Source organism: Callospermophilus lateralis, chromosome 9, assembly GCF_048772815.1.
Source record: "Callospermophilus lateralis isolate mCalLat2 chromosome 9, mCalLat2.hap1, whole genome shotgun sequence".
NCBI classification, from domain to species: Eukaryota; Metazoa; Chordata; class Mammalia; order Rodentia; family Sciuridae; genus Callospermophilus; species Callospermophilus lateralis.
Window position 1 is genome coordinate 20,693,775 of NC_135313.1, and position 24,448 is coordinate 20,718,222.

At 42.4% G+C, this 24,448-nt stretch overlaps 1 protein-coding gene and 1 long non-coding RNA gene across 2 annotated transcripts in view; one reads left to right on the forward strand and one right to left on the reverse strand.

Moving 5' to 3' along the window:
• Nucleotides 1–2,849: 2,849 nt before the first annotated feature.
• Nucleotides 2,850–13,621, reverse strand: LOC143406990 (uncharacterized). The gene is made up of 4 exons (XR_013092316.2): nt 13,535–13,621; nt 12,464–12,526; nt 4,547–4,651; nt 2,850–3,065 (listed from the first exon to the last, which is right to left on the reverse strand). It is a non-coding gene; the product is annotated as an uncharacterized LOC143406990 (long non-coding RNA).
• Nucleotides 13,136–24,448, forward strand: part of Mreg (melanoregulin) — a 66,330-nt gene continuing 55,017 nt past the window's right edge. Inside the window, exon 1 of the mRNA XM_076866013.2 lies at nt 13,136–13,467. Coding sequence (XP_076722128.2) covers nt 13,373–13,467 — 95 coding nt within the window. The 5' untranslated portion in view covers nt 13,136–13,372. The remainder of the gene's footprint in view (nt 13,468–24,448) is intronic.

Consider the following 24,448-nt stretch of genomic DNA (forward strand, 5'->3'; position numbering starts at 1 on the left):
GGAGAGAGGGGGGGGGAGAGAGAGAGAGAGAGAGAGAGAGAGAGAGAGAGAGAGAGAGAGAGAGAGAGAGAGAGAGAGAGAGAGAGAGAGAGAGATATGAAACAAGAGTGGCAGCATGGTAATAACTGTTTAAGCTAGGTGACAGATACATTTTGTTATATGGTTAATTCTATTATATCCACCTTTGTGCAAGCTTGAAAATTCTCAAAATAAAAAAATTATAAAATAAAAACAGTCATTTAGTTGGTAGGGGAAGCATCGGGGGAAGAGTTAGCTGATCATATGTGTGTTATTGGAAAAAAATAAAGAGTTTGCCTTGAGAACCTAGGAGCTTTTGGGGGGACACAAATGTGGCACAGGAAGTAGGAACTTGGGTTACAAATGGACTATAGATTTGGTTGTAAAAATTATTGCTTCTTCACCTGGATTCTGCTGTACAGGAACTGGGGATAACCCATGTGCTCCTTTGTTAGCCTCCCACACTCAAATTTTTACTCAAAAATTAAGGCCCCTAGAATAAAAGGTTAATTTTACTTTAATGGATTGCTCCCAGGAGAAGAGTGGGGAGGGAGGGAGAGTTTTATCTCATTTTATTTGAGGTGAAATTGTCATAAAATGAACCATTTTTAAATGAATAATCCCGAAGCAGTTGGTACATTCACAGTGGTGTACAACCACCTTCTCTGTCTAGTTCTAAACTCCTTGTATATCAATCCCACACTTCCCATTCCTTCCCCCTCCATCATTGCTGGACTTACCTATTTTGGATATTTCATATAGCTCGAATCATACAATTGGTGACCTTTCACGTCTGTCTTTTCTCATTGGTGAATGAGAAAATGTTCATCCACATTGTTTCACATATCAGTACTTCAAGGGAAGATTTTTAATCACTGTTATGTGGGTGAGGCTGCCTCTACTAGTGGACAGAATATCCTGAACCTTCTGTCTAGAATGTTCGTTCCTTCCTAAGAGAGTTTTAGTGATAGTGCTGGAGGACTTAGTCATATATTAGAGCAACCTGGTTAAAAATTCCTGGTTTTCCAGAGGAAGGAAATCCTGACCTTTTGGAACCCCCCACAGGGATGAGTCAGATCCAGGGGTTGCAAGGAGGGGATGCACCACACACATGTTCCCTCAGGAAGGAAGAAGTCTGTCCATAAACAGCCCTGTCAGAACCTGAGCTGTTGGCCTCTTCAGAACCTGAGCCATGGAGGGGTAGCTGCCTCACACCCATTGTTACCTTTCCAGGTGGCCCTCATCCAGAGCTCAATTATCATGGGCTATAAAGGCCCAATTCACCAACTCAGAACAGCTTTAAAGTGTCACTCTATCTTCAGATCTCCCCTTGGGCTGCCTGAGGCCAACCTGCTTTCTCTTCATCCTGTCTTTCCTGCAGGTGTTGATGCCATGCATTCTCTGTCTTAGAGTCGGCTTCCCTGGGACCCCAGTCTGCTACCAGATTGTGTGCGTGGTTAGATGAGCTGTTCCAGCAGAGGAATGAAGTCCCGAGCCTCCTCTAAGCTTAGAGCCTCCTCCTTTGCTTCTGGAGGCTTTCTATGGGTAGAAGAGGTCTCCTCTCCTAGTTTCAAATGTTTCCCCCAGGTTCTGAAAGCAGCCTTTTTTGCATATCTGTGCGGTGACAATTAAGGATTTTTTCTTTATTTCTGAGTCTTACTTTCGTGCAGAAACCATCTTCCATCTGATCAAGATGGGCATTTTCAAGGATTCTTTTGCCTTTTTAAAGTGTCAGAATAAAAGTAATATCCTCAAATTTTCGGTCAAACTGCTATAACAGTTCCTCAACTTTACAGTGCATTTTCTAAAAGCAAGAAACTATTTCTGAACTGGACAGGGATGGGTCTCTCTTGAACTGAGGAGTGAGTGAATATTCATGAGGTAAAATAGCCTAGGAACAAAAAACAGGACACTGGTCTTCTTTTTGGGAGACCTTAGAAAAGACATAAGGGATAAGGTGAGTGGCTCTGTTCAACATCCTTGCCTCAGGTGGCGGGCCTTTGAAGACCAAGCACAGCTCAGAGACAGGGCTCATAGAAAGAAGACGCTGGAGAACTGTGCCTTGGAAGGGAGAGGGAAATATTAGACATAGTTCACTGAACTTTGCAAAGTCAGTAAAAGGGGCACTTTACCTTGGTCAAATAAAACATTAATTCTGTATCAGTTTGTTAAGAAGAAGCCTTTTCCCATCTAAGTCCTGGCAGGCGGTGCTGTCCTGTCGGGAGAGGCTGACTGTGGTCTTCTCCAGGCGAAGGCTTGCTAGGGATGCCCTGCTGTCCTTCCTGCTTCATCTTCTACTGTCCCTTCTCCGCCCTGGTTCCGGATCCTCTGCCCTGGTTCCGGGTGTTTCCTCTTCTATGCAGGTCAATACACATTCACGAATCTCTTAACAATGAGGATATGATTTTGATAAACGTCATTGTGAGAACATCAGAGTGTGATTACAGAAACAAGAGGGTACAACAGTACTAGGTGACCTGATCTTATGGCACCGCTGTCATGTTTGGTCAACCTGCACTCTGTGGAGCATGACCACAGTGTTCTTCTTCTCCCTCCTAGCCCTCCCTGGAGGGAATTTTTAAATCGGCCCAAATGGCTTGTCAGCACATTTCACCAAACAAAAGAGTCTTTTCTCTGGGGAACCATGTCCCACAATGTTATCAAGCTGTTGTCCAGACATTTTACATAGATAAAAAACAGAATAAATAAATAAATAAATAAATAAATAAATAAATTTAAAAACAAAATTCACTGATTTTAATTATTTATTGAAATTTTTTCTTTACATAATTTAAAAATACATGGTTCTTACATGGTTTCCAGGCTAACAAATCAATTGCTTATGCTTAGTAAGATCAGAAGAAATAGTAATACATCAGTGATGACTGGTACATGGTAGCTAAGAGAAGAAAGGACTTTGATCTACTTAACAGGATCCTGAAGGCTTAGAGTTTAGCCTAGAGTCAGTTTAAGCCTGCCACTTAAATATTGTTGTGTCCCTTTGAGATTGAAGTCCATACAGGCATTGAGTCGCAGCAACTTTGCATCTGTGAAGTGAATAAAACTGAATAAAATAACCCCCTTTCACATCCTTAGCCCCGTCTACCAGAAGACTACAGTTCATTTATAACTAAAGGCCACTAGGTGGCAGCAGGGGGAAATCAGAGACCAGTTTGTATGACCTTGATGGGGAGGGTACTTGCTACCTTCACTTGTGCAGAAGGTGCACGAAATAGTTGTAGGGTTCTGGCCTGTTTTTGTAACTCTGAAGGTGTTGTGGGGGAAGAATTAATATAAAGGAACAAGAATCTAAAAATCCACAGCTATAAATATGCTTATCTGTCAGCAGTCAAATTGGTAAGATCCTGGCTTGAAGTCCGAGTGAGTCTCTGGGGCATCTCTGAGAAAATGTGATTGTTACTCTGTTTTATCCTGTTATAATTGTTGAGACATGTTTTCTCATCTGTTGTAATTTCATGCCATCTTGCAACCAGAATGTGCTTATTAAATGTTTAATTATTAGAGTTTAATCGATTAGGAAAAGGTATGGCATGATATGTAGATCCAGGCTTATGCATCATTTTAGTCAATTAATATGGCTGGACTTTTAAGAGCATGGAATACTTGGTGTAGTAAGGGGCTGGACTTGCAGAGGTGGAAAGATGTCCAAATCCAGATCTTGGGCTGATAATGGAGACTGTTTTGAGAATCTGCAGGGTTGGTGATGGCAGGGTGGTTAACTATGATGGCCGAGTTAGACATAAGAGATGTGATTCTAGTGGGAACAGTGTTGGATGTAGCAGTGGAGTTAGCTACGGGAGTATAGCTAGAGATGGCAATAAAGTGAAATGTGAAAAAGACAGGGGTGAGGTAAGGGTGGGCATACTGTAGGGATCAAAAAGATGGGTGCCTTGAAACACAGACAAATATAGAATATTTGAGTTTCATAATTTTCTAATTTTTGCTCAGGGTAGATTTTTTTTCTAATAATGATTTAAAATTTTTTTTTTAATCTTAGCATTCCACAAGAGTGTGGGCACAGTGCCAGGCTTATGAAGTTGACACTCAACACATATTTGAGTTGAACAGTTTTAGATAGTTACAGTTGGCTGTGTAAGGGGATGGGGTGGGATTCCACTAAAATATGAATAGCTTATTAGCATCATTGTGGAGTGCTTCATGAAACTGTCCCAAGTGTGATTGTAGCCAACTGGAGGTGCTGTTATGCCAAAGTCTGTATTCTTTCTTGGTTGTCAAATCTGATGTGCTATACAATTCCCAAGCTCCTGGAGCAACATCAGGATGGAGGAGAGGGACGGGAGCAAGAGGCCTAGACCAACATTTAAGGAGGCACATTGTTCAGGGGGTGCGCAAGTGCAGGGTCAGCCCCTAGAGTGAGTGCCTCCTTAAATGTTACACTAGTCCCCTCATCTGTTTCGCCCTCCTTCTGGCCGTGCTTGGAAATCTTTGAAAATTGCAGATTGGGGACCCATTCCCTAGAGTTGACAATTCAGAAGCTCTTACGTACAGTGGCAGAATCTGGGTTTCAATGAGCATCCAGTCAACCTTAAGGATTCTATTGCAGGCGTTTAGAATCATCACCCTTTGAGAAACTGCTTCTGCCAACAGTCTCCTGCAAGAGATGTTCATATTCAGTGAAATAATTCTCTTCTTCTCTTTGGTTTTAGGAATAGATGTTGCTGAACTCACTGATTAACTATCTTGGCTTTACAAGGCATGTGGTGGATCCTGAAGGCTTTTGTAGAAAGTTCCTGCATCGGTCTGTGTTGCAGGGTTTTTAGTTTGACAGGATTATGGGCTGGCCATTCCTGTGGGGTTCTTTGTGTCCACTCCAGATGGCAGGAGCTCCCTGGACACACACGGTCATGTCTGAACTATGCACCATGTCTGAACCAGCAGCTATGGGAGCCATATGTAACCTTGGTTAGAAAAGGAGTATAGTAGACAGAGCATATAATTAGACATGGTAAAGACATGAAAATAGTGCATACATGCTGTTTTTGCCTAGCCAGTACTATTCTGATTTTTTATGCTTAGAGTTGATTTTCCTGGGGAAACTATCCTTCTCCTGGTATTAGTCCAAGAGGCTTACTTTTCCTGTCTCTCCAGTTTCTCCTCTCTTGAGCACTGCAGAGGTGTGCGAGAGTCTGTTAGACAGATGCATTCTTTCCCTTTGAAAAAGAACACTTAGTTCCATTTCAGGACCATGATCGACTGATTAGAAGGAATGGTTTTCTTTGTGCTGCGATTACTAGCAGAGAAGATGTGTGAGGCTCCTGGGAACTTGAAAGTGCCATCAACTCAGAGCCCAGAAAAGAGAGACCAACCCCTTTATCTTTGAAATCCCTAGCTCCAATCATGTCTAAAGCTGATATTACTTCTGCATTTTTCAGTTCCTTGAGAAAGTAAATTTCCTCTTACATTTAAACCAGTTTTTATCATTCACAATTAGGAGCTGATTAAGACCCAGAGGAAAAAGGTCATAAAAATCTAGAGAAAAGAAAATCGGACAGAGCAGACACACAGCAGGGTTAGTTTCCCTTAGTGGCAGGGCTGAAGAATCAAGCTTCCTTGAAGAGGAACCTCCTGGTTTGCCCCATGCCCTCCGCCCCCAACCTACCTCCCATGTGCTTTTATTCTCTCCAAGGGCATCTTTCTAAAAGCCAGATTACACCTGAATAGAAAGTTGTCTAGGAAAAGACTCTACTAAATTTTGAAGAGAACAGAAATGTTTGTCACTTGAAACCAAAGAATGAGCAAAGACTATGATTATTGAAGTTTCCTCCAAGTACATGTTGAGGGGAATGAGGGAAGTGAAGTTGACCAGCAGATAGCACTGAATAAAAATGGTTTGGAAATTTAGAAAGTATTTTGCATTATAGGAAACCACAGAGTAATAGTTTTATTGGAATTACACATGGAAATTTCCTTTGTCCTTGTGTTCTTCACTTGAGAAAAATTCAGGCAAGGGGCAGAGGTTTAGAAGAAGAAAGTTTTATTAGGCCAAATGAAAGTGCAGTATGTTTGGATGAGTACAGATCTGGAAAGCACATGTGTGAAACAATGCAAGATGTTCAGAGGTGAAATGATTAGACTATGAGAGTAGTAACCCAATCAGTGGAGTAGTCCTTTGGTGGATGAATAATTTAAATGGATGAATGGGTGGTATCTGTAGGTTGGGAGGATGTGACTAGAGGAAGCAGGTCACTGGGGGTTTCTCCTGGGGGATTATATTATCCCAAGCCCCTTACACTCGTGTTTTTGGTTATCTTGTCCTGAGCTGCTTTCCTCCCCTGCATTCTTGCGCCATGACATTCTGCCTCATCTTGGGCTGAGAGCAATAGAGTTGGCTGACCGTGGACTGAACCTCTGAAACTGTGAGCCAAAATAACCTTTTCCTCCTGTAAGTTGTTCATATATATATATATTTTAAGTGGTTGATAGACCTTTATTTTATTTATTTACATGCAGTGCTGAGAATCAAACCCAGTGTGTCACTCATGCCAGGCAAATGTGCTACCACTGAACCCCAGCCCCAGCCCCTAAGTTGTTCTTGTCCCGTCTTTTGGTCATAGTAATGAAAAGCTGACTAACACATTGTGACAAGAGGAAGGGAAAATATGCTCTCGCATAAGCCAAGTGAAATGAAAGTGAGAGAGAGAGAGGACTACCCCTTAAGAAAGGACTGGAATCCTGTTAATGTGTTGTGTACAAATTATCTGATTTTAAGTATGAGTGGTGAATATATCCCACCTACTAAATAATTTATTCCTCTCCTATTTCCTTGAATTATAGCTACTCTAGTTATAGAACTATTTGGCAGTGTGCACGCATGCTCATTACCCATAGGTACCCAAGAGAAACTCAGTGGGGGGAGCAAAACTGCAATTAAAATGACATGTAATTGATATTATAATAAGGCAAAGGCAACTATTGGTCACCCAACTGGTCAGAGGTGGTCATCTTTACTGACAAGAGGGAAGTTTCTTTCTTTCTTTTTTCTTATTTCTTTTTTTTTTAAACTGCATTCATCTGTGTTTCTTCTTGATATATAGTCTACCTGTCTGGATATTCCATTCAAAGTTGCCTATCTCCCATGGCACAAGAACCATACGTTTGTTCTGTGTCTATAGGAAGTTAGTTATCAACCTGGAAAATGGAACATTTTCTTATCCCCTATAAGTTAACACTTACCATTCCATTGCTCATATCTAACTGCTGCTTAACAATGGCATGGAGGATGCTCAGGAGGCAGATATTGTCTATTTCTCTTCAGAGTGAAGAATCCAAGGAGAGAAACAGAAATAAAAGTCTCACCTGACTAAACTCAACCTCAGTGTGCTAGACAACACCTACATAGGAGAACTGGTCTTTCATAATTAGCTCTTTGTCCCAGTGACCTTTCTCCTATGAGATTAGTCCTGAAAGCAACAAATTTGTCCCTGGTTAACTTAAGTTAAACGACGACAACAACAAAAAAGTAGTGATTGACAGTTATGAGTCACCCACAGCATAATGGGAAAACTAGAAGCTAGAAAAACTTGATGCTGGGAAACGTGAACGGAAAACTCCAGGCATCTACACAGCAGTGTCCTTGGGCCTACTCATCAGGGTGCTATCCCTACAATAATTCATGTCTCATCCCCGCCATTTGTCATCTTTGGGTCCTTAGGTAAATTGTGGAAGGAGTGTTTGGCCTGTGTGGTCACAGCCCATCCTCATAGTAGGAAAGAGACGGGTGGGGTATGGTCATTGTCATGCCCAACCCATGGAATTGGGAAGTGTTCTTCAAAGGAAAGCAAAGTGCTGTTACCAAAAGGAGAGGTGAAGGATTTGTAGAAGCAGAAACCAGACACCCTATGGGGATCCTTGGATGGCTTTTGCTTTGGTGACATCCAATCATGCCACACTTCCCAGTGTGACTTCTCAGAAGAAGTGAGCCAAATTTGTGGTGATTTGAGGTGGGTGAGGCTGCTGAGGTGGATTCAGAATTCTGACTTGCTTAGAAGAATCTGTTTTCTCTGAGTAAGTCTGTGCTCTTTCTTTTTTTCTCTGCTGGATTTCTGTAGGAACACTTCAGAAATTAAACATAACATCCTATGCAACACCAAGGAACTCTTTTTCTGTTTCCTGATATTTATGAAACACATTTATTAAGTGCTCACTGTGTGCCTGCCCTGTTCTAGATGTTGCCCTGTGGCATCTCTTTCTACTTACTGAATCTCTATTGTGGGTCTGCACTTTTCTAGGTGGTGCATTTATTTAGAAGAACAAAACCAAACACCTAATTTATGAATGGAACCTATAGACCACTGTGTCCCCAGCACCTTGCTTAATGAATATTTGTTGAATGAATAACTGAATGACATCTGCTATGCTCTGTTTGCTCCGAACAGAACTTTTTGGTAGAATGCATCTGTGGTGTGGCATGGGAGCTTAAATATTTTTGTTTTCTAATTTTTCCTGGTTGCATATGCATTTCTCTCTAACTCTCAAAAGCTGTCAATAAATTCTTAAAAGTGGGTGGGTTGGGTGTGGGGGGGGGACTCCAAACTACACTAGTTTTTTTTTTTTTTTCAAAGCAGACTCTAGAATTTTCTCTGCTATAGAGAAATCTGAAAATAGGGGCCTGCCTATTTCTTAGTTCTGCCTTGAAAACAAGCAGCTGATAGGTTTTGTGAGTCACTGGTTGCCCCAGGGGACTGTTCTACTCCCCCAACATCAGGTGCCCAGGGTTCTTAGTAAATGTCAGATGCTGCTGTATGTGGTTGATGGTGTTGGCGTCAATGTGCAGAAGGAAGGATCTAGCAGCACTCTTAAAAAAGGGAAGCTCACACACACACAAAAAAATAATAGTAAAAAAATTAAATTAAATTAAATTAAAAAAAAAAACAGAAAAAAAAAGGAAGCTCAGTGTTCTCCATGAATGATGTCTGAAGTAGAGAGTAGGGTTGTCAAAGCATGGTCTCAGCTACCTAGAGCTGAAGCTGGAGAGTTTGGCAGTCTTGATATTCTTATCCACGGCCTACTTTATCAAAAAAGGAAAAAGAGTTGAATACTTCTGGGAAGATGAATACTGTCAATAACACTGATATGATAATCCTTAAAAAACTAATAAATATGCACACCAGTTAAAAAAAACAGGTAACTAACAAGGACAGATCTCTAAGACATTTTATTAAGTTAAATAAAGCTTGTATATAGATGCATGTATACCTTTTGCATTAACACAAAAAAGCTCATTGCCAATAATAATAGCACATACAATAGAGGGTACACCAGAGTGGGCACATATGCAAATGTGTGTCCAGAAAAAAGGTTGTACATACTGGTAATAACAGTTACCCTGGGGAGGGGTAAAAAGAGGATCAGGATTGTAGATAATAAAGGGAACTTGAACTGTAGTATTTCAGTATTTTGGAGAAATGTTTTATTAATAAGTTTTAAAATTCAAACTAATTTAGGAAGAAAAATATTAATAATTGTTAGAGTAGGTACACACTAGACCTGATTCTTAGTAGGGCAGGGCATTAAGCTCTTGATCAAATTTATTCAATAGACCTGGCACTATGGCTTTCTGAGAATAGTCTGTCCGAAACAGACCATGTAAGAGGTGCCCACACCTAGCAGAGGTCGAATATGAAAGGAAATATCAGTATATGCAATCTAACTAGGGTAGGGACCATTTTCCCTGACAGTCAGTCCTAGTTGATTTAGTTCAATAATTTCTGTTGAATTCTGATATTTCTACAGGCTTTAGAGATTTTAAAGAATCTCATTTGAGTCTCACAACTGTGCCTAAGAGATCTAGTTCTGTTCTCTCAATTTCACAGACTAGAAAATTGAGATTCAGAAAAATTGACTTATCTAAAAGTCAAAATTTGTAAAAGGAGCTGAATGCTTTTCTAATTTTTCCATTCTGAACAGATCCAACTCTGTCAGTTAATAGCATCTGTCAGATCTTACAGTCCATCTTCTTGCTAGCTGAATTCACATTTTGGGAATGCCCTTTAACCATTGTCTACTTGAACCTAGGAGGATTGACTTGAAATCCAAAATCCAATTTCAGAACACACACACACACACACACACACACACACATATATATATATATATATTTTTTTTTTGCCAAGGGGATTTTTCAAGGCAGTAGGAAGCTTGTTTTCTGAACAATTCTCAGCCTCTAATCAGGCACCAGTTACAAGTGATGAATGACTTGGTGCTGGACTTGATACCCAAGCCCTGTTTAGTCTGGTGACAGTGGATACTCTGTTACATCCCATTAACATTTCATGATGGGTTCATATCCTGTCTCTACAACCAAGTCAGAGGCCATAGGGACCTTCTATTATTTTTCCTTATCCTTCAGTAGCCTCTCAATGAATATGCACTTGGCAAGTCCCTACAAGTTCATACTGTCGCCAGAACAAGACAAAAATCTATGAATGGCAATGCACTTTTAAACATAATACACCACCCATGAGCATTGACACTGTTGACAATTATTTCTCTTCCTTCCTCTTCAGCCCTCCAAACTTGCTCCTCCCACACTCCTATCTCAGTCCATGACGCTTCACCCTTAATGGTTTGTAAACCCCAAACCTTGGACTCTTATCTCTTTTGCATACTCTACTTAATGTCTTTTGTAAATCTTTTTGGTTCTACCTTCAAATTCTATTCAGAGTTCAACCATTTCCTATTACCAATACTGCTACTGCCCTGTATACTGCCACTGCATCTGTCACCAGGACCATTGTTGTGGGCTCCATATGCATCTCCCCACAATAGTCCTTGGCACTCAGTTTCTTCTAAAGACTGCAGCTAATGGAGCTGCTTGCCATCTAGGTCACTCCCTCTATTCAAAACGCTCCAGTGGTTTGCTCAGTTCGTACAGCAAAATCCAGAGTGCCTGTGATGTCCTACAAGGTCTAACCTTCTACTGTCTCCTACTACTCTCTCTCAAGCCCCTTTTGTCTCCTGGATCCCTGGATCCTATTCTTTCTCAGGCACCCTATAGTTTATTCTCTCTTCTCTAGGGTATTGCACATGGCCTTCACTCTGCCTAAAATACTCTTCCCTGGACATCATGGCTAGCTTGCTCATCTTCAAGTCTTTGCTGAAATGTCACAGCCTCAAGGAGGCCTTCTCTGACCGCCCCATTTAAAATTGCAGGCACCAGTCCTTCCCCACTTCCTGCCTTCAAACACACACACACACACACACACACACACACACACACACACACTCATTTTAATCCACAGTACATACCATTGTCTTCCATACTAAATAATTTACTTGTTTCATTTGCTAACTCCCTCTAAAACGTTGAATTCATGAGAGTAGGGCTTTTTGGTTTCTTTCTCCTCTGCCATATCCCCACCTCCTAAAACAAACATCTGGAACATAACAGATATTCATTAAATATCTGTCAATATATCAAATTGGCAAAGATAAAAATAAGCTTGCACCTTATATTGGTGGGAGCAGGGGATGTAATGAAATACTTTTGTGTGTCAGAGTGTAAAGTGGGATTATTAATTGGAGAGCAGTTTGGCAAGATTCTTCAAAATTAAAAAGGCACCTTACTTAGTATACAGCAATTCAACCACCAAACATGACTTCAATGGATATTTTTATGACCAAATGTGTTAGTTCAAGGATGTTCACTGCAGGTTTGTCTTTTTTTTAAATTTATATATGACAGCAGAATGCATTACAATTCTTATTACACATATAGAGCACAATTTTTCATATCTCTGGTTGTCCACAAAGTATATTCACACCAATTCATGTCTTCATACATGTACTTTGGATAATAATGGTCATCATGTTCCACCATCATTTCTAAACCCATGCACCTTCCCTTCCCCTCCAACCCCTCTGCCCTATCTACAGTTCCTCTATTTCTCCTATGCTCCCCCTCCCTATCCCACTATGAATCAGCCTCCTTATATCAAAGAAAACATTTGGCATTTGGTTATTTGGGATTGGCTAACTTCACTTAGCATTATCTTTTCTAACTCCATCCATTTACCTGCAAAATGTCATGATTTTATTTTCTTTTATTGCTGAGTAATATTCCTTTGTGTATATATGCCACATTTTTTTTAATCCATTCATCTATTGAAGGGCATCTAGGTTGGTTCCACAGTTTAGCTATTGTGAATTGTACTGCTATAAACATTGATGTGGCTGTGTCCCTATAGTATGCTGTTTTTAAGTCCTTTGGGTATAGGCCCAGGAGAAGGATAGCTGAGTCAAATGGTGGTTTCATTCCCAATTATCCAAGAAATCTCCTTAATAACAAAAGCTTGGAATTAATTGAAATGTCCATCAGAAGGAGTCTGGTGAAAACCTGGGGGCATTCATTAAGACTGAAGTACATGCAATTGTTAAATTGACATAGAGAAAGATACACACTCACTGATAAGTCACCATGTCATCCCGAGTGAAATAAGCCAGGGGCAGAAATATGTGGAATATGTTGCTGTTTGGACAAAAAAGAAGGATATGTGTTACATATACTTAACAAGTTTATACGAGGAGCATAAAGAATACATCTATATATAACTTTAAGGTATAAATAAACACATAACAACAGCTCTGGAGCCCTTCCCCCTTTTCCTTAGGGGCTACTCAAGGACCGGAGTTTTGAAAACATTTTAAATAAATCAGATGTCAATATGTCATTTGAAAAACAAAACAAAAAACACCTCTATACTGCATCCATCCAGAGTCTTTTGTTAATTTGTGCTGTATGGGGCTGACGTGTTAAAAATATGCCTTAAACTCTGCTTTGAAGGCGGGAGGGTGGAGACTTTTATTTCCTCCCGCAGTGAAGCCAGTAAAAAGTATGAATAGACTCCGCGGACCTCGTGCGCGGTGGCTCCAGGGCTTTCCCCTCGCTGCCCTCCTCCGACCTGCGGCCAGCCTGTAGCTGCGCTTGGACTCGCCGCCTGGCTGGAGTCCCGGCTTCCTCCTTAGAGGGCGGCAGCGGGCATCTCGGCGACGCATGCGCCCCAATTTGCGCCGGGGGAATTAAAAAAAAAAAAAAAAAGAGGTGGGGTGCGGGGGAGCTCGACGGAAACACACGCCCCCAACAAAACGCCAGAGGTGGGAGGCGCGCGCCTGGCAGTCTCCGGGCCGTGGAGCGCCTCCTTCGCCCTCGCGCGCGTCCCGGCCGCGGCGTGATGCGCACGAACCAGCGCGCGACATTCGGGCCACCACTGTCCCCGCACCTGGACGCCGGCCGGGTGGCGCGCGCTCCGGCCGCGATCGCTCGCTGCGGCGACTTCTTCCTAGACTCCGGCGCCCGAGGGGACCCTTGCTCTCCATGGGGCTGAGGGACTGGCTGCGGACCGCGTGCTGCTGCTGCCGGTGCAAGTGTCTGGACGAGCCCTCTCTGCCCGAGAAGGAGCCCCTGGTCAGGTGGGTGCACCGCTTGCCCACGAACCGGGGTCGCCTGGCCGCAGCCGGGCACCCGGGGTGAGGATACCTGTATGCGGGTCTGAACCGGGAGGTGGGCTTGCTGCAAGGTCGCACTGAGGCGCAGATTCAGCCCCAGGGTCCCTCACGGGATGTCTTGGGTAAGAATGTTTACACTCGCAGGATCTTTGGGCCAGACTTTCTGTTGTTGTTGGCGGCCAGAAAACACAGATCCTTGGAGACAGCCAAGACCCAGTGGATACTTGTGGAAAGTGCCAAGAATTCGGGTGCAGTGCTTGGGCAGACGAGTACGGGAGAAGTTTCTATTAAGTCTTGTAAAATTCGCGATTGGGAGTTTGATAGATATATTACAGTGCAGTGTGCAACTGTGGATTTGTGTGTCACTCAGCCACAAAGTTAGATACCTCTCCATTCAAAGTTGTTACCAGATGGTGACAATTTTAGTGACCGAGCCTAAGGAAGTGTTTTTCACATTAAAAAAAAAATGATGCATATTGTGCCAGAGATAGCCTATTCACTAGGATGTTGATTCATTAAACATTAAGCTATAAGATGTGAAGAAATTTAATGGTCATTAGCTATGTGCTAAGAGGCTTTGTGAAGAAACCCTACAGCATGATTTTGTTCAGGCTGTGATTTTTAAGCCATGATTTTGCATCTTGAGTTGGCTGAAATTAAACTTCCACTAGGTCATGCCTCTGGGGTAGATAGGACAGAAACAGAATGTTTAAAATGAAATTAGGAAACAGTTTATAAAATGGAATCCCAGGGTTGGGTGAGCAAACACTCAAGCCAGGGTTTTTTTTTTTTTTTCTTTATGAAGTATGCAGATAATATAACAACGCTTTCACAACTCTTTCTAAAGCATGACTTACCTTTTTAACTCAATCAAGTTGAAACACTTCCCTGGACTTTGAAGATCTTACATAACCCCTTCCTGCCTGTCTCATCTTATTTGTCAGTACATTCAGCACACTACTTCTTGCCACTATAAGAACAATCTTCTGTTGGTCCCTCCAAGCTTGCCACAAGTGGTGACCTTTTGCCTTGCTGCCTCTTCCTAGATGTGATTTTTCAAGGACTCCTCAAGTTGTCTTCTTTGATTATGTTACATCATTTCCTCTTCTATGACTGAGAACTTAGAATTTGTCATCTGCTCCTCCCTGTTTAGTGAGCACACACGTATGTCATGTGTATTATACACACACACACAGCCATATGCACAATGCATAGTATTTTTGATTACTTTTGCTACTGGTACTCCCAGAAAGAAACTGTGTCATCTGCTTCTAGTTTAAAAGGTAGTAGGTAACCATCTAGAATTTCATGCTTGGAGTGTATACTTGAATTGTCAGTGCTCTTAGTTAATATGAAGTATAGCTTTCAACTGAGTTTCATAGTCAGATCTTTGGATATTTCTGATGTTCTGTCTAGGCTTGCTATTCAGGTTAATAGTTTTGGTCATTTTAAAAATCTAGATCTCCTGTCTTGGCTTACTTACAGTATGTAAGTCAGTGAATTTTGCAGGTGATTTTTAATAAGATCGTTTCAGATGAAGCAGCATAGCATGGTAATAATGAATTACATTGCCCAGGATGAGTCACCCACCTGGATGAGTTGGCATAAGTTAAACTCATTTGTGCCTCAATTTCCTCATCTGTAAAATGGAATGATAATAGTATAAACCTCAAAGGATTGCAGTGAGAAATGAAGACAATACATGTCAAGTGCTTAATATAGTGTCTGACACATAATAAACTCCCAATAAAAGTTAGTTATTATTAATTATTATTGTTATTCCGGGCATGTGAATATGAGTGGACTGGTCTCGTGGTTTCCTGTCATTCTGGCCCCATTTCAACATAACTATTTCCAAAGAGCAGCTTGTTAATGGACATGTGGAATAGTGGAGGGTGAGGGTGTGTGCGGATGGGTATCTATATGTTCTTTCCCACGCAAGTCATCTGAGGGCCTGGTTTCAAATCCTATTTTTTTTTTTTTTTTAGTTTGTTTTTAATCTCTTTAGAGTGTCCAACTCAGTGTATGTTTTTAGTATATACATGAAATTGTGCAACCATCACCTCTGTCTAATTCTAGTGCATTTTCACTACCCATAAAAGAATCACTGTTATCTATTAGCTGTCACTTCCCACTCTACCTTCCCTTCACCTACCATCCACTTGTCTGCTTTCTGGCAGTCTAGATTTGCCTATTTTGGACATTACTTAGAATCATCCAGTATGTGGTCATCTGTGCCTGGCTTCTTTTATATAGCAGAGTAGTTTCAGGGTTCTTCCTGTTGTAGCATATATCAGCACTTCATTCTTTTTTATGGTTGAATAATATTCCGTTGTATGAATATTTCACATTTTGTTTATCTGATCATCTGTTGGTGGACATTTGGGTTGTTTCCACTTTGGGGCAGTTATGGATAATGCTGCTGTGAACATTCATATTAGATTCTGTATAGACATGATTTCAATGCCCTGGGGTAAAGCCCTAAGAGTGGGATTGCTGGGTCGTATGGTAAATGTATTTAATTTTTGAGGAACTCTCATATTGTTTTCCAAAGAAACTAGTTTAAAATATTGATGTGGTGAAGTCATGTGGCCAGATGGTCTGAATTATTATTTTATTGAGAACTTCATTCTTTGTCTTTCTGTTTTCATTTATAAAAAGAAGGTTTGTCAAGACATCTTTTCCTCCGTAACTAAATCCTTTACTGTCTATAAGAATGGCTTCAGGTTTTATTTTGCTCCCCAGAACAGCAGTGCCTGGAAGAGGTGAGAGGAGATGACGTTTGTCATCTGCATGCACAGTCACCTCCAGTCCTTTCTCAGAACACACCAGGGACTCTTGTTTGTTCAGGAAAAAAAAAACACAAAAAAACAAAAACGGCTCTCAGTCTGGGCTCCTTTGCCAGTCTGACTGTGCCACTTCCATTTTTGACCTTGATCCTTTTGCTTTTTCTGGAACCTTGTAACTGTAGGGGAAGCTTGTACCTCCTCTGAAGTGCGTCTGTGTTTCTCTCACCCACTGGCTGGTTTTTCTTCTCCCTTTCTCTAGAAATATTCTGAGGGATCCCCTGAGTAATAGCCCATCTTGACATTGCCATGACCTCCAGCTGCCCTTCTCTGCTGTCCTTTGTGTCACACACAGATGTCTTTAAAGAGTCGTCAACTGATCCCCCTACCTCCTTCTTCACCACCATTTTTTTTTTTTTTTTTTCTGGAATCACTTGATAAACTTGCTAAAACTGTAGCTTCTGGGATCCATCCCAAACGTGTGACTTCCAGGTCTGGGGCTCTGCCTTTTACTAAGCATACCAGGTGGGTTGGCAGAATGTGGTCTGGGGACAGCCTTCAAGAAGCACAGCCCTAAAAGCTTATGCTTGAGATGGCATTAAGGGACCTCTGACCTTTGTGGGGCAGGCCCATTTAGGTAGTGTCCGTTCCTTTGAGTAGTTATTGGGCTCCTGAAAGCTGGCCTCTGTCCAGGATAATTACATGGAACTTGCTCCCTTAAAGGTTAAAAGAGGAAAGGTTTGGCTGTTCTTTTCTCCGTGATGTGGAGTACCTCTGTGCTGACCACCCATCTCTTCTCTCACATTTCTTCCCCCCTGCTTCTCTGCTTTGGCATTCTGTGTCTCTTTGCCTGCCGTCACCTGATCCAGCTGGTGTCCCCTGGTGCCTTTGCCAGGGCGGTAGTTGTTGATGGAGATGGGTTTTGTTGTTCCCTATTTCTTATCACTCTGCTGCTTAAAGCCCATCTTCATTGCTACCTTTCTGATACTGCCTTTCATTGCTAGACTTTCTGACTTTCAGAAAATCTCCTAAGTTCCGCTGTCCCTTTTCTTTCTTTTTGCCCCTCGGTCCCTCATGGTGTTCTGCCAGGTATCATAGTTGTAAGGTAGTACTGTCACCCTGACAAGGCTGGAGGCCTTAGTGCAGATTAGAGGCTGAATCTTACCTTAGTGTCTCTGTTGTGCCTGGCACAGTGTGCCACAGCGAAGGAAGAACTGAGAAAGTACTTTTTGGGTGATAATGATAATAATGGTGTTCATTTATTAATTGCTTGCTGAGTGTACATTTAAAGTAATTATTTTAAATAAAATGATATGAAGAATAGTGAAAGAAACTCATAAAACCCTGCACCTGCCTTAAGAAAGAAAATATTGATAACGGAGTTGAAGCCCCCCCAGAAGGTCCCCTATAACTTCATCTTCCTCCTGCCTCCACGTATTGAGGTGGTAGACTTTATATATGTGGTGTATGCTGCATGCAGGCTCTGGCATGAGTGAGAATTTTTTATTAATACATTGTCATTTAACAGTCACTTTGATCAAATGAGGTAGATATTAGTTATCTTCATTTATAAATGAGGAAGCCAAGGCTCAATAAGTTCAAAGTCAGAGTTGATTGGTTAGAAACCCAGATTTTGAATCCATGTCTGTCTGGCCTCAAAGCCTTGGCAGTAGAGAAAATTCAGAAAACTATCACATATTTTTCTAAAAGGAACATAAAATTTATTTCCTAGAACTTATCAGATTTCACTGCCTTAGCCCCTGTCCATTTTGGCCCCTTCCTCCTTCCCTTTTTCTGTATCCTTCATTACTGTTTAGATGTGGGGGCAGCCTGACACCAGGAACCAAGTCATGTATGGGATGGGGGACACCAGAGTCCTAGTCCTGGCTCTTAATCAGCTGTGATTTGCGCAAGTCTCTTAAATTCCCTGGACCTTCATTTCTTCTATAAAAATGGGGAGATCTATCTTTAATGGTGATCTGGAAGGGCCCTTTCAGGTTTGATCCTTCTGTGGACTTGTGTTAACTGATATTCTCGGGACCCCCTCCGCCTTCCAGGCTGTCTGTGGGGCTGGGAAGGAGCCTCAAGTCCCGGAAGTGTTCATCCTGATCATTTGTCAATTTTCCATCTGCCCAGGGCTACCTCACCAGTGAATAGTTGAGTAGGCATTTCTTTTTCTTTTCAAAAATAAAACTTATCCTTCATATTTTTTGTGGTACTGGGTGGGAATAGAACCCAGGGCCTTGCGCATGTTAGGCAAGTGCTCTACCACTGAGCTATGCCAACAGCGCCTTAGTAGACATTTTTTTCAATGCAAGGAAATTTAAGAACAAGTCCAGGCCTGGAGAAAGGACTCATGGCCTGATCCTGACCCAAGAAAGCCAAAGGTCCCATCAACCTGTGAGTCATATAGTCACTGTTTTCTCATCTTCAGTGAGATTGCAGTCATGAAAGACCTGAATCATGTAAGATTCATCTTATCAACCATCTCTGTAAGGTCTGAGGTCCTGTATGCCACTCTTCCCTGCACGATCACATTTCTGAAGCAGGGTAAATGTGATCAAAACAGTGATGACGACAAGCCAGTTTGCTCCAAGGAGAGGATGGCAATACCAGTGGGTTGCTCTGGAACGGCAGCCTCAGTGATCGCTTGTCTGTAAAACGTCTTTTGGTTCAAGATTTCATGCTACCAGTGAAGAGAAACGTGAGGGTATGGATTATCAGTTTTCTAATACTGTCCCAATAAATCACCTCAACATGGTAGCTCAAAACAACAGAAACATCTTTCACAGTTCTGTAAGTCAGAAGTCAAGGTGTGGACAGGGCCACAGTCCCTCAGAAGGCTCTAGTATTTCTTGGTGATTGCAGCTTCTGGGAGCTCCTGCTGGTGCTTGGCTTGTGGCAGCGCCACTTCAAACTTGACCTCTTCTTCCCTGTGCTCCTCCTCTTCTGAGTCTCAGATCTCCCTCTCTTTTCACTTACGAGGATACCAGTCATTGGATTTAGCCTCCACCCTAAAATCTAGGATGATCTCATCCCAAGATCCTTAATTACATCTGCAAAGCCCATTTCCAAATAAGGCCATGTTCAGAGGTACTGGGGATCAGCACTCGGATGTGTCTTTTGGGGGAACACTCTTCAATCCATTACAAACTACTTTGGGGAAAATGTGTGAGCTCAAAGCATTGATTTTTCTTTCTTTTTTAAAACTTTTTTTTTTTTATTTGTCAATGGACTTTATTTTGTTTATTTGTATGGGGTGCTAAGAATTGAACCCAGTGCCTCACACCTGCTAGGCAAGCACTCTATCACTGAGCCACAATTCTAGCCCCAAAGCATTGGTTTTTATTTCACTTTTGTGGATGGCTTTCTTCCATCTGTGATAAAGTCATACCCTTGCCATTTAATAATTCACTTGAACATGGGTTGTGGCCTTGGAGGCCAGCTTAAAGACAACTTTAAGGGGACGGAAGCCCAAGTCCTCTGACACCATAGAGCTACCTGTCACACAGCATCCTATACAGGCATAAGAGGTCTGAGGAGACCAAAAGGTAACGTAAGGGAGCAGAGCGAGCAGCATGGGCTATAGCATCTTCACAGGGGTTACTTTGAATGTTTTTTTTTAGGGGGGGTATAATTCTTATTCTCTCATTTTTATTGGCTGTCAATAACTGATAAGCATCATCATCACTATCTGTTTGTTCCAAAGCAAAAGAAGAAATGGAAATAATTAACAGTGACAGTTTTTAACCATTCATGGCTCCGAGCTTCCAAATACTTCACTGCCTTCTCCTGTCAGTGCCCACATACAGCTTCTGTTGTTGATAACAGAACTGATGCACACATCTGTGGGCAACGGACCGAGAACAGAGGCCAGGGTTTTATTTTTTTACAGTGCCTGAATTCCCATTAAGGAAAAAGTAATATACAGTCTCAGCTTGAGCTAGATGATTACTTAGTGTCTGCACTGGGGTTTGCTCTAAGAAGGAATTGAATTTCCCTGAATGGCCCACAGACCATGAAGAAATGGCATAGTTTGAGTCTCCCTGTTGCAGGATTCAGGTGAGGGGAGCAGGCAGGCGGAGGAAGAGCTCTGTCTTTCCTGCCCTCCGGTTCTGTACAGTTGTCCTAGCCCTTTCAGGGTAGGAGGCAGTGTCCTGAGTGCTTGACCATGAGGTGCTGCTGGGTCTTGTTACTCGGTAGTTCTGTCTTGTAAAGCCACCTTGACTCTGAATTCATTACATATGCTGTGTGTGAATTACTGAATGTGTGAATACGGACGGGGTCCTGCTCCTGGGGGAAGTACAGAGAGAGTTCGGTTCCTGTGAGCTGATTCACTGACCAGTCCTAACACAATCTTGTTTCGAGTTTCTACCCAAAGTCACTTTATTTAATATATATTGTTAGTCCATTGAAACTGAACTCATGCCCAGCCACGGTTTGTCTGAAGGAAGCTTATCTACCATATATTTTAGCACATAGGGAAAACTCTGAACAGAGAAATCAATAAAAATTACAAAAATGCAAAATACATCACTGACTATACTATAAAAAGGACACTTGTTTCTATTTTTGGTATGAGAGCTGAAAACAAGAAGGCGGGTCATTACCCTCAGTTGAATGTCCACCTCTATTTTTCACTGCACACGTCCATGAATGACCTTTAAACCATCAATACTGTTGGTTTTAGGGTGACAGGTAAATGTTAATGAGTGGAAGAATTTGCAAACGTGGAATCCGTGGATCATGAGGGTTGACTGTAATTACGTCTATGATTTCCACTTGACATTGAAGAAACCGAGGCACCGAAAGGTTCAGTAACTTGCTCAGAGGCACGCACAGCTGAACTGGGATTCACATCCTTTCATAGTTCAGTGCCATAGAAGGAGCAGAGCCCTGTGCAGGGAGGTGTGTCACTGTGCTGATATGGTGGGTGCTAGAAACTGTTTGGAGTACAACACTTTCCCTGGGTAATGACAGCCAGTGGTCCAGAAACCCCAAGCTCATTAGAGACCAGGTGCTAGTGCAAAGCAAGAGTCGGGGAAGGGAAGGCTGGCAACATTTAAAAAAGAGAACCACCACCGACTGTAGACGCACAGCCATCTTATGTGGGCAGAGCGTTCCTGGTACGGTGTGGATTCACCTCGAGTGGATCAAATTGTCTTCCATCCTCAGAGGGAAAGTGTTGGAGGATATATTAATGTCAGTGAGGTCTCAGAATCGGTCCAGATGGCCTCATCCCCCCACCCCTCTGCTCCACCCACACCATGCTGTGGTTTCCCAGAGCCAGGTCTGAGCAGATTGGGAAGAGTTGACGAATCTCATGCCCAGCTTCCTGCAGAAACCTGCATGTGCAGCCCTGGGCCAGACCGTGATTCACAGGAAGCACCTACAAAGACACAAAGGACGCTAGTGCAGGACCCTGCCCCTGGTACCAGGACTTCCCACTTTCTAAGTTTGGCACTTTTTCCTTCTTGAGAGACAGGGGAGGGTTGGGGTGCGTCATATGGTGGTTCCTGGAGCAGGACCTCAGGCCCCGTAAGTCGGAGGGCGGTGCTCTACGGTAAGTCAGCCACACTCCATTCACAAGATGACTTTTAAAGGTTTTCTTGCCTGAAAACTCACAGAATCTCTCTTCTCCTTTTCTGCCTTGCCTTAGTCTTAGTGTCATTGGAAGTTCCCAGAAGATGACATTTATTTCTTTTGTATGTCATGTGATCTAGGTTTCCTGGAACTTTCTAGATATTTTAAAGTGATTATATCAGCACACCTTTGTTTAAAAAGTAAATTATGCTTAAAATAGTTAACTCTGTTGGAGACTGAAGTCCTTTTTAGTTTGGTTAACAAATATTTGTTTTGTGCCAGTTACATGCTGTGTACTTTATTCTTTTGTGTATGTGTGTGTGGGGAGGGGGTACTAGTGACTGAACTCAGGGGCACTTGACCACTGAACCACATCCCCAGCCCTATTTTGTATTTTATTTAGAGACAGGGTCTCACTGAGTTGTTTAGCACCTCGCTTTTGCTGAGGCTGGCTTTGAACTCATGATCCTCCTGCCTCAGCCTCCTGAGTCGCTGGGTGCTTTATTCTTTTAGAATGACCTTTAGGAAATAATTTTGGTGAGAGTGTGTGTCCAAAGATAGTGTATGCCTTGTATTAGTTGATGGTGTCCTAAATTGCCTCTTACTTAGTTTTAATTTAGGCTTTTAAAAAACCTGTATTTGTGTGTATGTATTACAGACAAAACAAAAACAAGACATACAAAATTATGAAGAGTGTATAAAGAACACCCACAAAGTGCCTGCTTCTGCTACCACCACCAGGCCAATAGATAGCCATTGCCAGCCCCACATCTCCTCCCTGATCAGATCTGGACTTTTGTGATAGTCATTTCCTTATTTATTATTTTGTTTTTTTACCACCTCAGTGTGCACCTTAGGGATGTACTTTAGTGTGGTCTGCTTTGAAGCTTTGTGTAAATGGGATCAAAACCACGTATGTGCCCAGTCACCTGACCTTGTGCACTTGACTTTGTGAGATCCATCTGTGCTGTTGTGGGGCGCTTACTTCATGGTTCTCCTGGATTTCTAGTACTTTCCATCAAATTCATCTTTTCTCTTAGTGGACTTTAAGGGGGGTTTCCAGTTTGGGGCTCTTAAGCATGGTTTAGAAACTTCAGAGTCAGAACATAAAGTGAAACTGTTCATCCTTCAGCATGCTGGCCTCCTCCTGGTTCTCTAGATATACCAAACATACCCTTGTCTCAGGGCTCTTGACCTTTTCTGCCCAGAATGTTCTTCTTCTGGTTACCTGAGTCAATAACTGCCTCCCTTTATTCAGATCGCTGCTTAAAGTCATTTTATCAGAAAGTTCTGCCTCGAACATCCCCTTTAAAACAGGGCCCATCCCCTGTCTGAACCTTATTCATCGTGTATTTCTTCATAGTCCTGGCCATCATCTGACACCAACATATGTGCTTGTCATCTGCTTCCTCCCACAAGACTACAAGCCTGACTTTCATAAATGTAATCAGTAAACAGTGTGAGGAGTTTGTTTGCCAGCTAGAACTCACAGATTCTAGCCCTATCTCTGGTGTTCAGAGTCCTGTGAACTCAGGACACAAGAGTTTATTCACTCTGCAAATATTTATTGAGTGCCTGCTATGTGTGAGGTGCTGTTTCAAGCACTTGAGATGCATCATCACTGAGCAATAAATAAATAAATAAATAAATAAATAAATAAATAAATAAATAAATAAATAATACAGATTCCTGTCTTCCTGGGGTTTTATTCTAGTGGTGGTAGGGCAGGAGTATAATAAATAGTAAACATAATAAGTAAACTAGGAGATGAGTGTGTAGGATCAAGAAAAGGTGGAGTGGGGAAGGGAAACATGTTTGCAATTTTAAGTAGATCACTCAGGGCAGGCCTCATGGAGGAGATGTTTGAGGTGTGAAGAAAGGAACACCTGGAAGGAAATGGTGTGGGCAGTTGGATCTGCCAGTGCAAGGGCCCTGAGGTAGGAGTGTGACCCGTAGCTTCAGGGAATAGCAAAGAGGCCAGAGTGGTTGGAATCTGGTCCAGTCTGTGGACCATTATGGGATATGGGCTTATACTCTAAGTTAAATGGAAGCCACTGGGAGGTTTTAGAGAGGGATGGCATGATCTGATGTACATCAAGGGGATCACTTTGGCCTCAGAATAGAGCAGGTGGGAAGCAATTACAGAAAGAAGTAAATCTCAGTGAAAAAAACTACTGTGGGAATTCGTATGCAAGCCTTGAGCAGCCCTGGCTCAGGGGGTCCTGCTAGAGGCGGACACTTTGTGAGGGCGGGGCGAATGGGCTTTTCTGATGGATTGGATGTGGGGGACGAGGGGGTCAGGATGACTTCAGGGTCTTGGCCTGATGGCCGACAAGGAAGAACTTGCCACGCTGGGGGAGGGGAGCCTGCAGTCAGTCTAGGGGGAAGAGCAGGTGCTCGATTGGTACCTCGTTGGGCTTGGGCTGTCTACGAAGCATCCAGATGGACAAGGGAAGTGTGCAGTTTGGGAGAGAGGTCTGAGCTGGAGGCTCACGCACAGATTCCAGAACCTTCCTTGTGTGGATGCTGGCCTCTCCTCTGCTGAGGCTCCCTCCTCAAGCTCATCTTCCTGAGCC